The sequence below is a fragment of the Ceratina calcarata genome, unplaced genomic scaffold, assembly GCF_001652005.2.
Source record: "Ceratina calcarata isolate Rehan_Ccalc_2016 unplaced genomic scaffold, ASM165200v1 scaffold78.2, whole genome shotgun sequence".
Lineage (NCBI taxonomy): Eukaryota > Metazoa > Arthropoda > Insecta > Hymenoptera > Apidae > Ceratina > Ceratina calcarata.
Window position 1 is genome coordinate 1,197,941 of NW_017179105.1, and position 19,862 is coordinate 1,217,802.

Genomic DNA, 19,862 nt, shown 5'->3' on the forward strand with positions numbered 1-19,862 from the left:
GTACCCCTTCAATTTCTTCCAAATTTTCGTTTTTGGCCAATAACTCTCAAACCGTTGGACATACGGAAAAATTGTATACGACCTTTTTTGTAGAGGACGACGAGATCTACAATTTCCATGTAAAAGTTTTTCGCTAGCATTAATATTTAACGAGTTATTGACGAAAAACGAAAAAACAGTTTTTTGCAAATTACTCGTTAACTATTGATGCTAGCAACAAATTTTTACATGGAAATTGTAGATCTCGTCGTCCTCTACAAAAAAGGTCGTATACAATTTTTCCGTATGTCCAACGGTTTGAGAGTTATTGGCCAAAAACGAAAATTTGGAAGAAATTGAAGGGGTACCCCTTGGAAAAATCTCAGAAAAATCGAAAATTTTTTTTTGTCGTTTATTATTAGCAATGTTCTTTCGACATCTGATTTCTTTTTAAAAAATGCGTTTCTAAAGTGCATAAACTTTTGGGATTGACTGTATAGCCAATACATCCTTAATCACTTAACTGTGTCGATCATTTTGCAAAGTGCGCCCCAGTGTGTGTCACGATAATCAAGCGATGACGGATATAGTCGTCAAACACAGAGTAAGTGGCGCTGTTGAAATATTGGGTCAAAAAGACGACTTTATTTTAGAAAATGAATGAATTTATTCACGGATATAGCCGTCATAACACAAAATTCTGCCATTCTTCCATGACGGATATAGTCGTCAAACACACTTAACTGGTTAATGTAAAATTGTATAAACTTTCGAATTAGGATCTCGATTAGATATTGGTAAGAATATCAGGCTTTGATATCTTGTGATGTAAGACAGTACATGTATAAATAGTAACGTCGTCACGTTGCGTATAAAATCGGTATGGATTGTCCGCTTGTAAATTATTGAGAAATTTTTACCTAAGTAAGTGCATCAATTTCCATCAGTTGCATCGGTTATTCCAAGTTCCTCGTACGGATAGATAAAACGTCCCGCGCGTGTCCGGGACAGGGCTACAAACACGGATACGGGTGCAATGACATGCACTCATGGCACCGTATGAAATATTCCAGTGGCCCAGCTACGTGATATTCGCAGACGCACGGAATATTCCTTTGTATCTTTGTCTACAGGTGACACGGCTAAAGTGCACTTTTCTCCGAGCGACGAATGAAAAATGAGAGGACCAGCTCGGCCGGATAACGGAGAAGGAGCCGGGGACGCCGGTGGAATCGTGGGGATGCAAGTTCTTCCCACGAAAAAGAACAGAATTAATGAGGCCGGCTCGGATGGTTGATTCTCATTAAAAAAGAAGGTAAGTACAAGAGAAAGGAATGGCGTTGCGTGCAGCAGTTGGCCAAGTGCACGCGATCCAAAGTCGCGTGAATTGTTTCTTTGTCTCTTTCCCATTGCGAACGGGGATAACAAACGTTGTCACGCTGTTAACTCGTGATCTCAATTTTCAATCGACGTTCAACCAGGTAGAATTGAAAAATGTGCACACGATTCTGTTTGACTGTGAAGGTACTTTGCATCGTTAAAAGCTCAAAGCTTTTGTACATTCGTTGGATATCGGATCTGCCAGCGAATCGAATTTGCGATCGAATGAGTTCTCTGGATTCGATCATCGTGCGGGATGTCTTATCCTCGATTGCTATCACGAAGCAGTCGCAAATCAAGGTTACGTGCCCGGGCGTCGTTCTCACCTCGACCCCCAGTTCCTTTTTACTACTTGCCACTCATCTATGTCGGTCCGGGTAATTTCGGCTAAGTGGCCCTCTCTCAACCGGGTGTTTCGTTAAACATCGCTACCGAACGTTGTACGATCGATCTTGCTCCTCGAGCGTGAGATGCTTCGTCAAATTACTTCCACCTCGAATCCTTTTTCATCTTCCTCAGCTCGGCCATGCGCAGTTTCTTCGTCAAGACGTTAATTAACAATTAACTTCTTCTTAGGTTTGTCTTTCTTGCCAAGACTCATTGTCGACGATGAATAAAATTCGACAAAAAACGGCCGTTTAGTCAAATACCGAGTTAATTTCATTGTAGAACCGGGCTCGCTGCACATAGTATAAATTCAACAAGGAACGCTCGAATTGAATGCGGAGAGCACCGTAACATCGTTAGGCATAAAGGGTGGCTGGGTGGCAACGAATGCTGCAATTATGCCTGCGAAATTACGCGCTCAAACGTGCGGGGGTCGCGTTATAGAAACATTTACAATTACCGCAAGCATAGTTGCAATTTCATGTCGGAAAAGAAAAACACCTTTTATCAGCACTATGAATCGTTTATTGTTCATCTTCATTTCGGGCCTACTGTTATTCATCCGAGCAGTTTTATATTCGTTTCATACGAGCCGAGTTAATCCCAACTACCGCTGTCTATTAATTTCATAAAAACCGTGATGATGGAGTCCGATCGTTAAATGAATATATCCTCGTATATTCTTGTTGCAGAACTTTCATGAATGAGAGATGAAAAAATTCTTTTTTAATATCTATTGAAGACAGTGAATGCGTTTATTGATTAAACGTCGTTTTCGAAAACTTTCGAAATATTTATTGTCGGTAGTCGCCGGTGACGTCGCGTGGCGCGAATTCGGCAGCCAATGAGCGGCTGAGGGGAAGAGGCGGCGTACTATCAGCCGCCGAGCGGCGCGGCGCGGAGCTCGCAGTAACGCGGCAACCCTTGAGCTAAAAGCATCGCGTCAGTGACCCGGTGATTCGTGTTCGTGAAACGTGAGATCCCTCGCTTGTCCACGCGACCAAATTCGTGCGTGTGTCCCCCCACCGCTCGCGTGTTATTCATCGTGCGCCGGGAAAACTCGGAAATCGCGATCTCGTGTATTACCGGACGAAAATTCGCAATCGTATGACTCTATTTCGCGTCGCGTGTGATATGTGAGGTGTGCTGCCACATTTGACATCGTTCGTCCTTGGACTGAGGGGGAGTGACGAGCCAAGGAGAGGGAACATCCCGAGTAAGGTAAGACGATTTTCATGATAAATGTTTCACCCTGGAACTCCATTTATACCGAGCTCTACTAGGGTTGATCAACCGTTTCATGCATTGCTAATCGAGTAGAAACTTCTGTTCTACGTTCAATTCCAATTTCCTGGGACCATCAATGAGCGGATTAAAAATCAGCTTCATTTAACTGAACTGCGTATGCATACAATTGTAGTTCTAATGGTAATGTCGAAGCAGAAATTGGATAAATCAAGCAATAATGATGATGTATGAATCTGCATTGCAAAATGATATTACAGTATTATTTTATAATATAGTGCGTATCACGCATTAACCCATGTGAATATTTCAATTTTCCATGGTTAGATAACGTTGCATGGTTCTTGCCCCAAGGGTACGCGGGTTGTTGACACTCCCCAGCACGTTCGCTCTTCCTAGAATCGTCAAAGGCACTTTTTTTTTTCCAACCGGTGTGCAATCGGTCGCGTATACACCCGCGTAGATGCCCGAGGCGTTCGCGGCCAGGGATGATTTTCGCTTGTAAACAAAGCTAATAGAAGACGTAGGTGTAGTGTGAGTGACGTGGTCAGTATCAGGGTATCGTATTTCCAGGCGCGACGCGACGACGACGCTTCGTCTGTTTCTCCTATTTCACTGTTACCGCGGAAAATCTACATGTTTTCGCCGCGCCGAAGCACGCCCGTTGCGTAACTTCTAAAGTTAAAACGGGGAGAGAGGAGTTATGTGATGGCGAGAATAAACACGACTCCTATTATTTTTATAAAATGAATGGCTCAAATATTACATCGACCATCGTCTGATATAATATAGAATAAATGTAAAGGACGGTAAGTGATGAATTTCCAGTCACGAAATGTTTCTTCATCTCGTTACATAATTTTGCTATCGATTTACGTGTGAAAGGTAAAAAGCACGGTAACGAACACTGTTAGACGAAACACGAGCGAACACCGGAAGAACGCAGGAGAGCGCGATGTGTTCTGCGGTGGATTTGCGGATTCGTTACCGGAGGCTTGTAACCTGAAACAATTACGCCCCAATTGGAGCGTCCTGTACGTGCATGCCTCTGTCAATAGATTGTACAGTTATGTAGTTTACTCGCGTTTATCGTTTCTGCGTGCTAGTTCGCTTGAGGCCTGACAAAAAGAGCCGGTTTAGCTGGCAAAAAGAGTTCCACCCCCCCTAACGATTACGCAACGCGACAGTTTTTGAACCGTGGCATTCGATCTTTCTCCTCGCGATAGCTTTTTTCTCCCCGCCACATATTTTTTCAAGAGGCAGCAAAGTTTGTTTTCGCAACGATTCCCTTGTTCGCGAACGCGTAATTGCCCCAGTTTTTGACTTTCATTCGTTCGAGTGCTCGAGTACACGACAATGTCGCGAGTTTTCATGCTCGAAAAGGCGCGCGAGTTATAGTAGCACGTGGAACGAGGAAACATCTTTATTCATACTTCAAATTATATAAAAAATACTACTTTCGATAATGGACGTGACAACCCTTAATCGATTTCGATCATCGAACATCAACAATTATTTATGAAGTCCTTAATTCGATTGGTTTGGCAACTAAGTGTTTGCGGATTTTAAATAAGAAGTCTATCGACAAAATCCGCAGTTATTTAGTTGCCGACCTAATAGGTCGATTATTTCATACGGTTGTCTATGGTTCCGATATTTTTCACTCGGTGTACGTATAACGCATGTGCTGGAATTCATAATAACGTAGTTATTAATCGATTCTCAATCAATTATATCTCGGAAATTATACTCGCCGAAGAGTTACGCTCGGTTACCATTCCTCATTACCATTCTCCATTTAATTATCGCAAATGTATTAATTAATTGTGTCGTCGTTAATTCTTCCACCCGTCCGCCTATTAACGCACCTTTCGCACATAAACCAGTATTATCCCTCTGTAATTATTTCTTACGCCAAGACTAAATTCGAGGACCTCCTCCGTCGTTTGCCGCTAAACCATTCGAATAATTGCTCGGTAATTCGGTGGCGCATTTTTGTGGCACATAGTTCACCGCGAACGTTCCAAACAGTTACCGAACACGTGTTCCTCGGCAAACATTGGGAATGGGAATGGGAGAGTGGCTGGATTATGGCTTTCGTGGAAAGTTAACGACGAAGGGATAGAAGTTTCAGCAGCCCTGCACTCTTAAAACACGTCCACTCCAGACCCGAAGCGGCCGAAATCGGTCCCGGTCCTCGTCCCGGTTCGAACTTTTGCAGCGGATTCTGGGTATGAAGCTCTCGAGGAATCCGATTGAAATTGAATATCCACTGTCTTTCCCTCTCTCGCTCCTGGCGAGTCTCACTTTATTATTGCCTTCGGTTATTCTCCCTTCTGGTTGTAAATCCTGTTTCGAGCAGGCGGGTCTAACCGAAAAACTTTTTCGGCCTTCTTATTCAAACATTATTTAAAGCTGCAAAGAAGTATCGTCCTTTCTTCCCGGATCCTGGAACCGATTGAAGCGTTTCCCTCCTTTACGATCCTGACTTATCTTCCTGCCTCCCCTTCAGACCAGATGCGGTCGTCTATCCGCTCTCGATGGAAATGCTACCAGAAAAGTTCCAATCGTAGACGAACAAATTTTCTACAGTTACAGACTGTGGCATAGATCGATGGTTCTAAAATTAGAAACCGGTCTGATTTAAAAATCTTCTATCTGTTTAATACATTAAAACGGAATTGAGATTTTTTTCTACAAATGTATCGAATTCACTAATATTAGGAATGACGTAGTCGAATCTTGAAGCGTTTACGCTTTCGTGTTACGGAAGTGGATATTGACATTGCGGTCTCGTGAAGTCGTTGACTTTAGTTTTGCGGTCGACGCGGTGCCAGAATTTTTCGTTTTATTCGGTTTTGGCGGAAAAAAACTGTCCCGGAAGTTCGCGCGGCCAGAATCACGAGACCAACCACCATTTAAATTCATGTAAAATCCCGCCGTCTGTAGAGAATTGAAGAGAGAGATTTCTGCTTTACATTATTTACGTGCTAACGAGTAATCGTGTTCGCGACAACTTGTTGCGTACTAGAAAATTCTGGACTTGTCGTATTCGTTCGCCAAGGTAATCGGCGTGATTCCTGTCTGGTTGCAATTTACGCGGTCGACGATCGGATTTCGATTCTTGAGATTAAGTTTGCGTCGACGATTGCTTATTCGTGTCGCTTCGGTAATCGAAGGGTTAGAACAAATTAGGAGCGAAGGAAGAACTGAGTAAAGCAAAAGAACTTCTCTTTTTGGAAATCGGGTCTACGTAAGCGAAATCTCGCCGAGTTAACGCGTTAACATTCGAAAGTAATGAAATGTAACGAAAAAAAGGAAAGAGTTTTCAGTTAGCTGGTTCCGCGCCGTGGAAACCTTTTGGTCCGGTGACAGTAAACGAGATACGACTTCGCCGGGAGAAATAACGTCCTGCGTCTCCGTTTATTTTCACACGAAAATGTTTCCTCGGGAATAATGTAGAAGTGGCTTCGCGTTAGTTGGAGAACTCATGGAAACAAATCGTAATTCTCAATTTTTTAAGCCGAGCAACGAGCCAATATTCTGCTGGAATCGATTTCTCTCGCGCGCACACCTGAACTGGTATAATTCGTGCACAGCGTGCCGCGTTTATTTTTAATCAACGCGCGCCGTAACGACTGTCATCCGAACAGAATTTTTCCGCTATAACTGCAAGGCGTATTTCATTTTCATCCCACCCGGGACACAGTTTTCATTATCGTTTTTGATACCATTAGACTGGCAATTATTGCTCAACAAATTTCTCTGATAAACGAATCTGTTTCATTCAATCATGATTTTAACGTTATTCTGTTTTCCATTGATGGGTGGAGAGAAACGATTCAATTTCTGCAGGCTCGCCATTGTCGACGCATACATGTTCGATTTACTATAATTTTTCAATTCAGATAATGTACGACGATTACTTTTAATCGACAATAAGCGTTCGTGGGAGTGTTAAAAGTTATGAAACGAGGTTGTACATTTTTCCATTAGAATCGGCTCGTGGACAAAGTGGAAACGCGAACGAACGAGCGTCTCGCATAATGAAACTATTGATATTCGATTCCATCGGGGCTGTTTTCCACGGCAAACAAACCCATTGGACGTTCGCTGGGCAAAAACTTTCCGGCGCAAAACGGGATTCGAAAAACAACGAGACGCGACACTCGAATCCCTTTCACAAAAGTTCTCGCGTTCTCCATTTCCATTTTCAGTACCCCTCTGTCGCCGCGTTTCCTTCTGTTGTCGAGCTCGGGACGCTCGCGGCTCCTTTCTAAACATCTCTCCCGCTTTGTAAACTCGTTTCTGAATCTTTTCACCGTTTCATTCCACGTTTATACACTACGGAACAGGGTATAGTAATTATACCCATGTACCGAGAATAATTACACAGCCGGATCTGTGCCCGCGCGATCAAACATTTGCGTTTTATAACAAATTTAAAACCCGCTCTATAGATAATGACTGTTAATTTATATTAATGGAACGTGCTCGCTGATTCTGAGTCGAAATGCTAATTTAACTTGAATTATAAATGAAAATATTTAATGGCATTTATTTCGATTAGCGAAAGGGGTGAACCCCGAGGAAATTTACGGTTAACCGTGGGGGAAGATCGAGCGTCGCAGCGGAAAATCGGTCGCAGGCGTGAAATTCGGACGAATATAACGTCGGCTAGAGCGATCGGAAGCGATTCGAATGCGATTTGAATTTTGAGTACACTCGCGAATCTGCATATGTAAACACCGCAGCCGCCGCGGCTGCATGCCGACTGTGATACGATCGTGCATACGTGCAATCATGTCACCTATACAATGTGTCCTGTTCATTCAACGCGAACCTTCATTATCTAACCGCTGTTGCAATTCATGCGATCCCACTGAGAAACTTCGGTAACGCTTGCATCGCGCAACACGTTCCTGGTTTTGCAATCTTTTTTTCGAATTCGTATGGGACAGTGGAATAACAACGTGATATCGCATTGATAGTTCCCTGAACACCCTGTAAATCTACGCAAGCTTCTAACACAGAACCACGGGGATAATACAAGTTCGCCTGACATGTGGGCCATTCGTTCGGTTCAGTGTAATTGCGATTCGTAGACCGGCTACCGATCGATCCGACGCGAGATTGATAGATCGAGCTTTAAAGTGGCGTAAAATTTATCAGAGCGCGAAAGTGCTTGTTTATATACCCTCTTCCGTATTTTAAGTAATTTAAATATCGATAAGAAAAAATGGACAGGAATATTTAAGGTATCTCTGGTAATGTTCTCATAAGCAACAACAAATTAGAATGCTGGTTCATCAATTGTAGCGTAATTTTAATTATTCCTCTCGAGTGAATAAAATAATTATGAAAATGCATGAATACATAATTTGAAGCTTGGTATTTAACGTTATTTTTAAATTGTTTACAGATGTTTCACGGGACGGCGCAATGGTCGACGCTGGTGTTGATGTTACTGGGAACGAGGCTGTTGTTCGTGGTCGGCCAATGCGGATCTTTCGGCCAGGACCGACCAGAAAAGGAGGAGAAACAGGATAAGCTGGCGCTGTACAAAGTCACTTTAAGGACTTATTGGTCGAGAGCGCGATTTCCACGACATTATCCGGAATGGAAACCACCGGCCCAGTTCGGCAAGCTGATCGGTGAGTCTTTGAACATTTTCCTTAACGAATCTTTGTATGGTCCGACAAACGTCGACTTAAAAAATTGTCAAATACGTTTCTTGATGATTCAGATAACGTATCAGAATTCTTTTATTATGTTTATCTGTTGTTTAATTATTTGAGAGAAGAGGATCGATTAACAATGAGATTTAGAAAAATGTAATAATCTCGCGATAATCGACTAGACGGTTTAAAAATGAGAAAATCGTGGGATCACGTTGAACGAATCTGGAAAGAATCAATGAACGAAGTTAGGGTAGGGTAACGTTTAATCGGAGATAGAAAATTCGTTCGGTGCACGGATTTCGAGTGATCGGCCGGAGTAGCTTATTTCTGAGCCGGCGCGCATTTTCGAGCAACGTCAGCGAACGGAACACGCCATTTCCTAGGTTTATTCTCTTCGACCTCCTTTCCCAGCCGGCACGGCGCGGCGTGAGAAACGATAATTGGAGAAGTTGGAAATTATCGGACGTCGACGTGCTGCACGTTGTCGTTTCCGGCACCATGCCGCGCGCTGCGTCGAACGAAACCCGTTCTGCTTGCCTTCGCCTAGAATGATGTATGTATATACAGAATTCCCTTACAATACCACCGTAATACGCGACGTTTAGTTAACAATAAGATCCAGAATTCCCGCCCGGCCTTATAAGACAAACGTCACATTATTTAATACTATGCGTTTCATAAGATCTCAAAGTACAATAGAAACTGAAATCGACCGGCGCTCGTTCAACCGTTGTATGCTTGTTCCCTTGCAAAGGAGACGATTACTCAATCTTGTATACGTAAAATCTATTTAGAGAATCCGGAAATAGAATAAGGAATGAAACGGCGGTGAGACGGTCGCGGGTAATTAATAATTAATTCAAGGAACGTTTTTAACAAGCAACTACTCGTTTAATCGTCGGTATAAATCACGGCGCGAGGCGTCCATTCGCTCTGGCGAGGATTTCACGGCGACGAGACGAAGATATATCGCTTTGGCGCGTTGTAAAATTCAACGGGGACCGTTTCGATCGCGGTTCGTCCTCGCGCTGAAAAATAAATATCATGAGCCGTTTTTTCACGCCGCTCCATGGTGTTTCGTTCGGGTCCATAAACAAGGGGAATATTTCAGATGGTAATACCAGGAGAGGGAACAGGTGTCGCAGCTCCCTGACGGTCTATAAATTTTCCTGCCGCGTCGTATGACTCGTCGCAGTTTTGCTCTTTTGACCGCGCGCGGGCCGGCGAGATTCGGGGGTGGAATAAATCCGGGGAAACGTCGAATTCGAATTAGATACGCGCGAGAGTCTGCAGGCGAAATTCAATTTCGCTTTAAAGACCGGGTCGTCGCATTCTCGCCTTAGGGTAGGAAACGTTTCAGCGTAGAGAAATAGAAAAGAGGGTAAATTCAGAGAATGCGGCATTTTGTTTTTACGCTCCGACGGAATTCGTGAATTCGTTAGACCGTTTCGAGCGGATTCCGCGGCGAATTTTCCGCTCGTATCGCCCGAGACTTCTCGCCGATTTTCCGCGGGAAACTCACAGTTATCCTTTGTAGGCCACTGTGCTACGTGGTTTAAAAATTGTTTCAGTATAATACGGCGAAAAAATGGTCGTCCTACTCGTATGACGCATAACGACGCTAGATAAATTTGAGAGTGTGTTCCACTTGTGCACGAATTCTCCTGCGGTTAAATGTACTTTATAGTTATGTTAAAAATTTATTTTCCTGCTACGCGACAAGTGCAGCACGTTACATTAGCTGTTTTCCTCCCTGATGCGAGGCTGTATTATCTTGATGCAGTTTCACTCGTCAGCTCTTTCTAAACGAGTTGTACATCAACCGTCGGAATAAACTGTATTACTTTATTTGCATTTGCACTGTACTTATTATCTTACAGTATTGCAAATAATTAGAGTAGAGTCGGTGATGTAAAGGAGGAAGTGGCTTGAACACGGAGTTAGAGGCAGTAAATACGGAGCGTGAAGTACACGTAGGCGATAAACATTGAAAGGAGAGGAAGGTAAAACGAACTCTGAAAAACCGAGGCGAGGTAGCTACAAAACGTAATCGAAAATCCTTTACGGCGATTCGTCGTACGACGAGGTACGACGAATTTTCTTTTCTTTCCCTCTCGGATTCCCCGCAGGAGCCCGACGCGAAATCCTTCCCAGGATATATCCTGCGTATACAGACGAACGGGCACGTTCGATCGTTAACGGGCGACTAATGGAATGGAATTCGCATCCAGATCGTCGGTTCCATTCCTCGACCTTCGTCTCCACCTCCGCCGAGTTGCTCTTTTCCTTTCCCTTTTCTGTTCAACCGAGAAAATCGTGTAAAATCGGCACCGACGCTCCGCGTTGTTTTCTACCTGGCAATCCCTGGACCGCCAGACTTAATTCGATTTTTTTCTCCTCTCGTTTTTTCGCCTCCTTCCGTCCGCTTTTACCCGTTCGTATTCTCCCGCAATTTTATTTCTTCCTACCTGGCTGGAACACCGCGGTCTCTCGTCGAGCCGGGTGTTCCCCACCCTCGTGGGACGAGAGGGTGAGGAGTAAGAGTGCGTGGCTCTAATGCCGGGATCGAAGCGGAAATATCGACGGTCACGTAGTCTATTCTCCGCATTTCCCTCGATATTGTCTCGCGCTGGAGACCGAGATTTCGTTTCTCTGCCAGAAATACGTTTCCCTCCGCGGGAATTAATAAAACGTGGTCGACGTTCATTTACCCGAAATCGATACACATCCAATCGAAGTAGCTTTTCTTCTTGCTTAAACGTTTCCCTGGTTCGTACAACTACAAACGTGGTCTGCGAATAGACCCCTCGTACACTTTTGTGTCTCACGTTGACACGACGACTTAAGGATGATTTGAGAGCAAGAGGGATGTAGTTTGAAGTCCGATTTCCCTACGAAGGAAACGAGTTTCGCCTTCTGTCCTATTCGTTCTGCTTTTAACCCTTTTAGTACCGGCGAAAAGAACGTACCTAACAATAAGCGAAGAATACCGGGCCGAATCGACGAATTTGCAGAGGTCTGCGAAAATGCTCGTAAAAACGAAAGTAGAAGTGATATTTACAAAATATAAAAAGCAGCATATTCGGAAATAAAGGGAGAATAAAACGTTACGAATTGTTTTTCATTATTTGTTGAAAATTTGAACGACGATATATCGTCGTTCGGTACTAAAAGGGTTAAACCTGCAAAGTCGAATCACTCGTTTCTCGAATCGTTATAACATTCATTAGTACGTACAAAGAAACCATTGATCGATGTGTCTACTCGTACATCTAGTCTGTCGTACAGCTATGAAAATCTTCTTACAGTAAAGAAAATCTAAATAGGATTCAAAATGTAAAATCGAATGGTACACTTACACGGTTTCCCCGGAGCTTGAGCTTTGCCTCGCGTAAAGGCTCATCGCATATTCACGCGAAGAAATCTTTGAGCGCAAAGGAGAGACAGCGAAGAGTTTTCTCTTCTGTGGATGCTTCCAAGGGCCGCTTCTAATTATTCTTCTCTCGAGACACCCGCAGCGCGTTCTCGTTATTATTTTTTTTTTTATTTATAGCCGGTTTGGAGCTGCGCGAGGCGGAAGGACCGAGAGACGAGTCAAGAGTACGGAGCGAGAGACACGCGGAGAAAGAGAGAGGGAGAGAGAGAGAGAGGAGGACTCGGGGTGCACCCGAGAGCGAAGGGGAGCGTAGGTAAAGAGGAGAGTTATTTTTAGCTTGAACCGAGAGAGTCGGTCGACTTCTCGCTTTGCTCCCGTTTTCTCCTCTCCTTTCTCGCGTACCAGCTGCGCCGCGAATCAACGCTGAAAAGCAACAGAATCCAGGGGGGGGAGTTATGGGGGGAAATGATGCACTTAGCGGCGTTTCGCGAGCGCTGATGTATCCCCCGCGCGCTCGTCTCTCATTTTTTATAATTGTTCGCGTTCCCCTGCCTGAAAAATACTTCGATCTAACGACTCTTCTTACTTTCTTCCCATCGCTGAGAGAATCCATCGCTTTTATGGTTCGTTCACTTTTTGTTCTCCTCTTATTACGGCAGACTTGGTCTGACTAAATACTGTCCGACGCTACTTACGAGCTCGTGCCGGGAAGTGACTTCGGTAGCTTGTCACGAAGCTTCGAACAGGAAGTACTAAAGTGGTGACAAGTGACTCGTGCCTGGGAAAACATCGCCATGGGCAATTTTTAGGCCACCAAATTTCACGCCTCTCTTCCTGTTTACTCAACCGGTTATGAGAGTTTAGAAAGAGAACAGTCACTCAGATGCTGATAAGTATAATATTCGTTTCCTCTTTCAATTTTTCTTCTGAGACGGAGCCAGGAAATTCGCTGCAGAAAGTAGAAGGGTCAACGAGCTGTCTCTTTTTCGGTAAGCTCGACGTCCTTGCGTGTGGATAAAAAAGTCGCGGGTTTCGCAACAGTCGCAAAGCAACCGGCCGCAGACGCGTTTATTAGGCCCGGTGGTTAATTAAAGTGGAACTCGGCAGGTCCTTGGAATTGAAATTCCAGGTAATATGAATAGCAGAGAGAGCTGTTCCTCTGGTCGGCTCGTATCAAAGCGTTACGTCTTTCCGGGGCATCTAGTTGTTTCGTAATTACGCTCGTCGTGCGTGTCTTCTTCTCCCCTCTTCACTTTTTTACTGTTCGGTTAACAAGCCTCGGTTGATTTCTTTAATTGACCAATCAACCGGACATCGATTTTTCTATCAAAAAATGCTTCAGCTCGTTTCTTCCCGAGTCTGTTTCTGTGGAATCGTTTAATAAAGCGATTATCCACGTGTTTCCAGCGAAAAATCGAGCGTTCCAATATTTTCAGCCGATAATAAGGATCCCATCTGGCCGGTCTCATCCGCTCTTAACGAGTCTAAGCTTGGCTCTTCTTGCGCCGATCGGCTCAGCTCGACTCATCTTTTTAGAGCATCTCGATCTCCGCCGTTTGCGCGCGACGCCTCGTTTGTCCGCCTCGCAAATAACGACCGCAACCATTCCGCTGGCTTATCTCTCAAATTATCGAGGTTGTTGCTGCGTCGGAGAGTCTTAGATATGACGGACAATGGTATCGTACAGATTCAAAATAACAGACGATCAGTTCTTCGAGTTTCCGACTGTTTTATAACACTTCGGCTGTCTTCGACTAAGCTGACAGGTCGAGAAGACCGAACGACGAGCATAGAGTATTTTGAGCTCGACGGCAGAGGTTATTCATTTTTATTCATTTTATTTACTATCGAATCGAAAATCTGCAGCGTTTACTAAGACTGTCGCGCGAAATTGAAATTGAAATTCGTTCGCGTACCGGCTCCATCGATTCGGTTTGATTGCACGGCGTAAACACATCCGGCTAGATCCCCCTACGGTGTCGTGAATAATTTGCTGCCGTGCGTTCATTGCTTCTCTAGCGGTTCGATATTTGAACGATCGACCGGAACAAAATCGAAAATGCACAGATTCTTCGAAATCGTTATCTTAAAAGTTGCAGCATGTATTTCGTGCAAAGTGACTATTCAACGAGTTTCAATTGGTTAAAACGCAGGGGTGTTAACCCCTTCAAGACGACTTATGATTTGAATCGCCAAGTCCCGAAATTAATCACGTTTTAGGTGCGCGATACCCCGTTGGAACAAAACCAGCCGTCCATATTTTCCCTCGAATATGGAATTCCCCTGGTGTCATTATCGCGAGGGGCAAGGAGCAAGCCGCAAAGGGTGAGCGAACGAGAGAATCGGATAGGGAAAGAGCGACGACGGGACGGTAGAGGCAGATAAATAAATAGAGAGAGCGTACAGAGTTAGAGAAGGAGGCCAGTACGACGGAAAGCTTTCTGTAGCAGATGTACTACTCGCGTCTGAAAACCATCCCCCGTGGGGCTTTTGTTGATTTAATAAACGCGAGCCCTCAAGCTCACCGCTTCGACTACGCATTGTCGTGCACGGTCCCCCTCGTTCCCTACCCCCGCTCGTTTCATCTACTCCTTGGTGCCTTATTTTTTTCCCCACGACTTATTTACCCTCTTTCTTTATGCACGCGTCTCGCCTTCACTTTCCGTCCAATTTATTTACTCCGGCGTTCCTCTACTTATTTTTCTCTTTTACGCGATACACGTTACCTCCTCCCTTTGAAATTTTTTAGTAGTTCATCGTCGAGGCAGATGCACAAAGAATTTTAATTAGCAATATTACAAGAACATTGAGTCCTTTTGAATTTGGAAAGAATCGTTGATAGGGGTCGATAATGTTCGAGGATATGGAGCGTTAAATCGTGGAAGAGGGTGGCCCCGGTGGAATGTGTAATTTCGTTGATGCCCCGAGATTTTATAGAATTTGCCACGCTTTACCCGTGAATCTCCCAGATCCGTTTGTGAATTTCTGTTAGCCACGGCGCCAGAGTTCAAAGGTGGAAGAGCAACCGGTGTCAAGCGCTAATTTCCTATGAAATTATTCAAATACCTTTCTCCGGTGCCGACCATTTGACAGTTCTCGCCCGCATCGAGCCACTCGGTCGCGGCATTTGCATTATAAGCTTTCGAATTAAAATGTCCTGCCACGGTCCACTCCAAGTCCCGAACTATTTAACGCTATTGGCACGAAAAGTCTAATCAGGCACGTGCCGAATTCTCGACTCGACCCGTGGTTCATTAAACAGTTCACGAGAAAATTGTAGAACCGTCAGATATTTTCGTGTCTCATTGACCAGTGCGCACTCCTCGTCCCTTCGACTATTACGTAATCAAATTGTAATTCATAGTTCGTTCGGAGAGTCGAGGGGATAATTGGAGTCGGCGGATATTTTATTGAACACTGCGCGCTCTTCTTCTCGTCGACTTTTATGCAACATTGACCATGTAAAAAGCTTTCGCAACCGTTTTGGCGAATTTTTCCTGGCGACCCGTTTCCACTCGAAAGCGAACTATCAATGACGATTTAACGGGACAGGGATAGAATTTCGTATCGACGATTAACCGGGTTATCTGTCGGGGATGGTCCGGGTCTGGTATCGGTTCGATTCGCTGATATCGACGGCCAGGCGCGGTGTAAAAAATTTCTCTCCTCTGTTTTTCCCGGGGCTCCGAGCGCACGCGAACGTATCGGGGCAAAGTAATTTGCTAGATAGAGAGAGGAGAATAAAAATTACGTTTCAATGCTCGCTTGGCGCCGCCAATTATTGCAATTTGCCCAGGCATTTTGGCCGGCAATCTCGGCAAATTGGAAAGCTGCCTGTCAGCAACGATGCACACCACGTTTACGTTATTGTTACAACTTTATTGTGTGCAGTATATGTACAGGAAAAGCGAGATAAGTTATTTCGCTGTTATCAAATATAAATCTAGGACGCATGTTCCGTGAAAAGGTTCTGAAATTTCATGACACGTTACTTACATTTAATCGGAGCGAAACAAATCTGTATTTAAATTTGATTTGGGAATTCTAACTAGCTGACCTCGGCGAGGATCCCTTAAAGGGTTGATAGACTACGCTCGAGGGCGCGTACGTAGGGGAAAATCGTCCGGAGTTCACCTGCAGATCGAATAGGGGGAAGACCCAAGAGAAATATCGTACGAAGTCAGGTTTCAAGGGCGCGTGGGGATGTTTCAAGGTCCTACAGGGGTGGAGTTGTAGGAAAACGAGGATACGACGTACAGATTCTTCATAAAAATATACTTTCTACTGAAATCGTCGCGCGTTTGATCGCCGTCTTGCTAGACAAGTATTTGCAAAATACGTTTAAACGGGAAGACCAGGAAAACACATCCGAGTAAATACGAAGGTATATAATCCTGGATCGATCGTAACACTAGACACGTTTTCCGAGAGGAAAATCTCCAAGAGGCAGAACCAAAGGAGAGAGAAAACAGAGTCTCGCGCGGATTACTTATATCCGATTTCGTTTAATCCTCAAGCTCTTTACCGTGTCGCTTCCAGCGGCGTCATTGCCTATTAGAAAAAAAAGAGGGACCAAAAATCGTACGCGATACAGGCGTAACCATGACGTGACGCGATTCGACGAAATTACATAGGAAGAGCTGCGGTGGACTAAGTTGCCTGACGGCAAATAGTCTTTGGTGCCTTCGGCGCAACCACTAACAAGGATAAAGCCGGACTTACGTTCTACATTTACAGAGGCAGCTACAGAGAATTTACTTGGCAAGTTAAACAACCGGACTTACGCGTAATCGATAGCAGCGTGTTGCTAGGTACACGCGTGCCTGCAAAGCTGATGCCGCGTTGATCGTTTCTTTCAGCCGTCCTCGTAAACGAGTCGTAAAATTAAAACGAACCTTCGCGAGACGAGTCTGCGTACTTCATTACCGTTTTATTACGCCCCGGTGTACGCTGTTAAAGGAGCATAGAGCATCTCGCATCATTGTGCACCTCGCCTCCTCCCGTTGCAAAAAAGATTGTGTAAGTTTTATCTAAGGATAAGACGGATTTGCCTTTAATCTTCTGCGTCGGAACTACAAAGGCTAGTGTCGCTTCAACGTTCTCCACGTTAATCCTTACGACTGGTAATTACGACAAAGATGTAAAGTCGAAAGGGATACTTCTATTTAACAAGGACGATCTGTAAAGTGAAGTGGATTTTCAATGGACACTGACACGGTTTCTGTAAGATTCACTCGAGAAATGAAATCGCGTGGCGTGTCTCGCGACGAGACCCTCTCGCGAGATTCAATTTATTCGCCGGGCGAAATTTGGTTATTTATGGCGTCGGAATAGGGAATCCATAAAGCCGCGAAGGAAAAAGCTCGCGCCAGGCCAACCCGTCATTATTCTCACGGCATACGATTTTTCGTACGCTGCGTTTCTCCCATCGCTTTCCCACCGACTCCGTTGCTCGATTTCATGAATAAATTACGGGGCGGGACGGCGGAGTCAGGTGCGAGCAAACAAACCGGGTAACATCAGAAAACAATCTTTCCCGCGGTGCTCGGTCCCTTGTTAACCAATAACGCGGCTGGAAAAGCTAGAAACCGCGATAGATAGAAAGAGAGAGAGAGGGAGGGAGAGAGAGAGAGAGGAGGGTGATCGGCGGAGTAGAAACCGGTAGGGCTTAAATTATGCAAAGTGGCTCGATAACTCAGCTTCCTTGGCCTCAGCCCTTCCCACTTAATATTTCTCTTAAAACTTGTAAAGCCGACGGCCCTGTTCGCGGCTCCTTGCCTCTTCAGTCAGCCACTTTCGACGGTAGATTGCAGCCAGCCTCGTTTGTTTCAAAAGCCTGGCTGCGTCTCGAGACGAAATCGCTGCGAGTAATAAGAAACGGAAAAGGAAAAAGGAAGAATAGAATGACCACGAACCAGTGAAAAGAACAGGTGGTGCTCGCTTTCCTAACGATTTTCTCAACGAGCTTAGAAAAGGGTTGAAACGCAGCAGAAATTACGAAATCTCCGTCGTATAATAAATTGCAGATAATAATTATTAATCAGAACAAATCGATGGAATCTCGTAGACCGTTAATCGGATACAATTTCTCTGCAGTGTGCATCGAACTTCTCGCAAGCCGGACTCGATAAATCTGCACTTCTTTTTTTTTTTTTTATTTGTCGCGTCGTTGCGAGAGCAATTAAAAGTTTTATCGACGTCGTTCGACACGGGACGAGGCGGAGGAAAGACGAATGCGGTCCCGCTTGCAGCGCAGCGAGCGAGGAAGAGATTGGCGGTTAATGTAGCGTTATAAAGCAGCCCGGTTTTCGCGGTTCGTGCGAGAATTTCAACGGCACTACTTCTACACTTTTTTGCGTTCCTTTCGAGTGTAGATCCCCCCCCCCCATTCTCCCGTATCTCGAATAGGGTTTGATCCCCGTGGCTCGAATAGTCTGCTCTCTACGTGCTCAGAATACGAGTGCGGCTCTCCTCCAGCGATAGGCTATAAAATTAACTAACAAGCATAATGTTAACATTTTGCTACACGCGATTTCCTAAACAGTTTAGCACCCATTCGTTCTGCCTCGTTCTATAAAAAGCTTTCCATTTCGTGCAGCGATAAATCTGAAAAAGTATGTTATCACCGCGAGTGAATTTATTAAACAGCCAACAGAGTCACGATAATGTCTGTGGAAAATGAATATCGATTACGGTTAAGCCATAGTTTGCCCCGGGATTTAAAGAGGAAAGTCTCGAAGCGAGAAAAGTTTAATGCGTGGCGTGTGGTGCCTCGCGCGAGACAAAGATTGCTCACTCGGACGGTACTCGGGGTAACATTTGCATAAGAATTGAACGGCGGACGCCGCCGACCGCCCGCCCGCCTGCCGCGGCGCGAAACATTTTTCCGTTTCGCGCGGAACCGAAACGGACGCGACAGACGGCGGAATTAAAAGCGAACGCGCTAACGATTGTCGAGCTCGTAATTTCGGGCTAATTAATGGCCGCGGCGTCGATCATGCAAATTAGCTTCCGTCGCAATTACGTTTGGGTTTCGTATTTCTCGTTACTCTCAATAATTCTGCTTCCGCTATAAATTCCGAAAAACTATATGCTGCGCAAATGTATGAACTGCGGGGAATGACGGGCTATTGTTATTACAACTGTTCGATATGCAAAATCATTTGATAGAATTCATTGTTGTAGATTTCATTTTATAAGATATTGACAGATTATCGAACAGAGGAAACTCTCGGATGTCTCGTATAAAGTCACTGTGATGACATTAAAATTTCCATGAAAATATTATAGCGAGCAAATGGCAGATGCATAAATTATGATTCTATCTGCGGAACTGCTTCTGTTAGTTTCTGGCAGAACATCCGGTAAAGTGTTTCGACTTAGGTGAGGTCAACCGGCGCTAGACCAAAGAGACTATTACTCGGGAATACGAACCATTAGTCAGAATCGTCCGTCGTCCTAATTCCGTTGAATAACTATGGAAACGATCTGCTACTGCTTTGATCATTGTTCAGATAAAAAATGGTAGACAATTGGCTATCAAGCTTGCCTTTAAGGATGTATTGGCTATACAGTCAATCCTAAAAGTTTATGCACTTTAGAAACGCATTTTTTAAAAAGAAATCAGACGTCGGAAGAACATTGCTGATAATAAACAACAAAAAAAAATTTTCGATTTTTCCGAGATTTTTCCAAGGGGTATCCCTTCAGATTTCGCCAAATTTTCGTTTTTTGTCAATAACTCCCAAACCGTTGATCGTACGGAAAAATTGCATAAGACCTTTCTTGTAGAGGACGACGAGATCTACAATTTC

The 19,862-nt window shown here is 44.5% G+C and overlaps 1 protein-coding gene across 1 annotated transcript in view; it reads left to right on the forward strand.

The window, feature by feature from the left end:
• Nucleotides 1–2,641: 2,641 nt before the first annotated feature.
• The window catches only part of LOC108630870 (uncharacterized), a 113,931-nt gene continuing 96,710 nt past the window's right edge, over nucleotides 2,642–19,862 (forward strand). Inside the window, exons 1-2 of the mRNA XM_018034424.2 lie at nucleotides 2,642–2,967; nucleotides 8,414–8,645. Of these exons, the coding sequence (XP_017889913.1) occupies nucleotides 8,414–8,645 (232 nt within the window). The 5' untranslated portion in view covers nucleotides 2,642–2,967. The remainder of the gene's footprint in view (nucleotides 2,968–8,413; nucleotides 8,646–19,862) is intronic.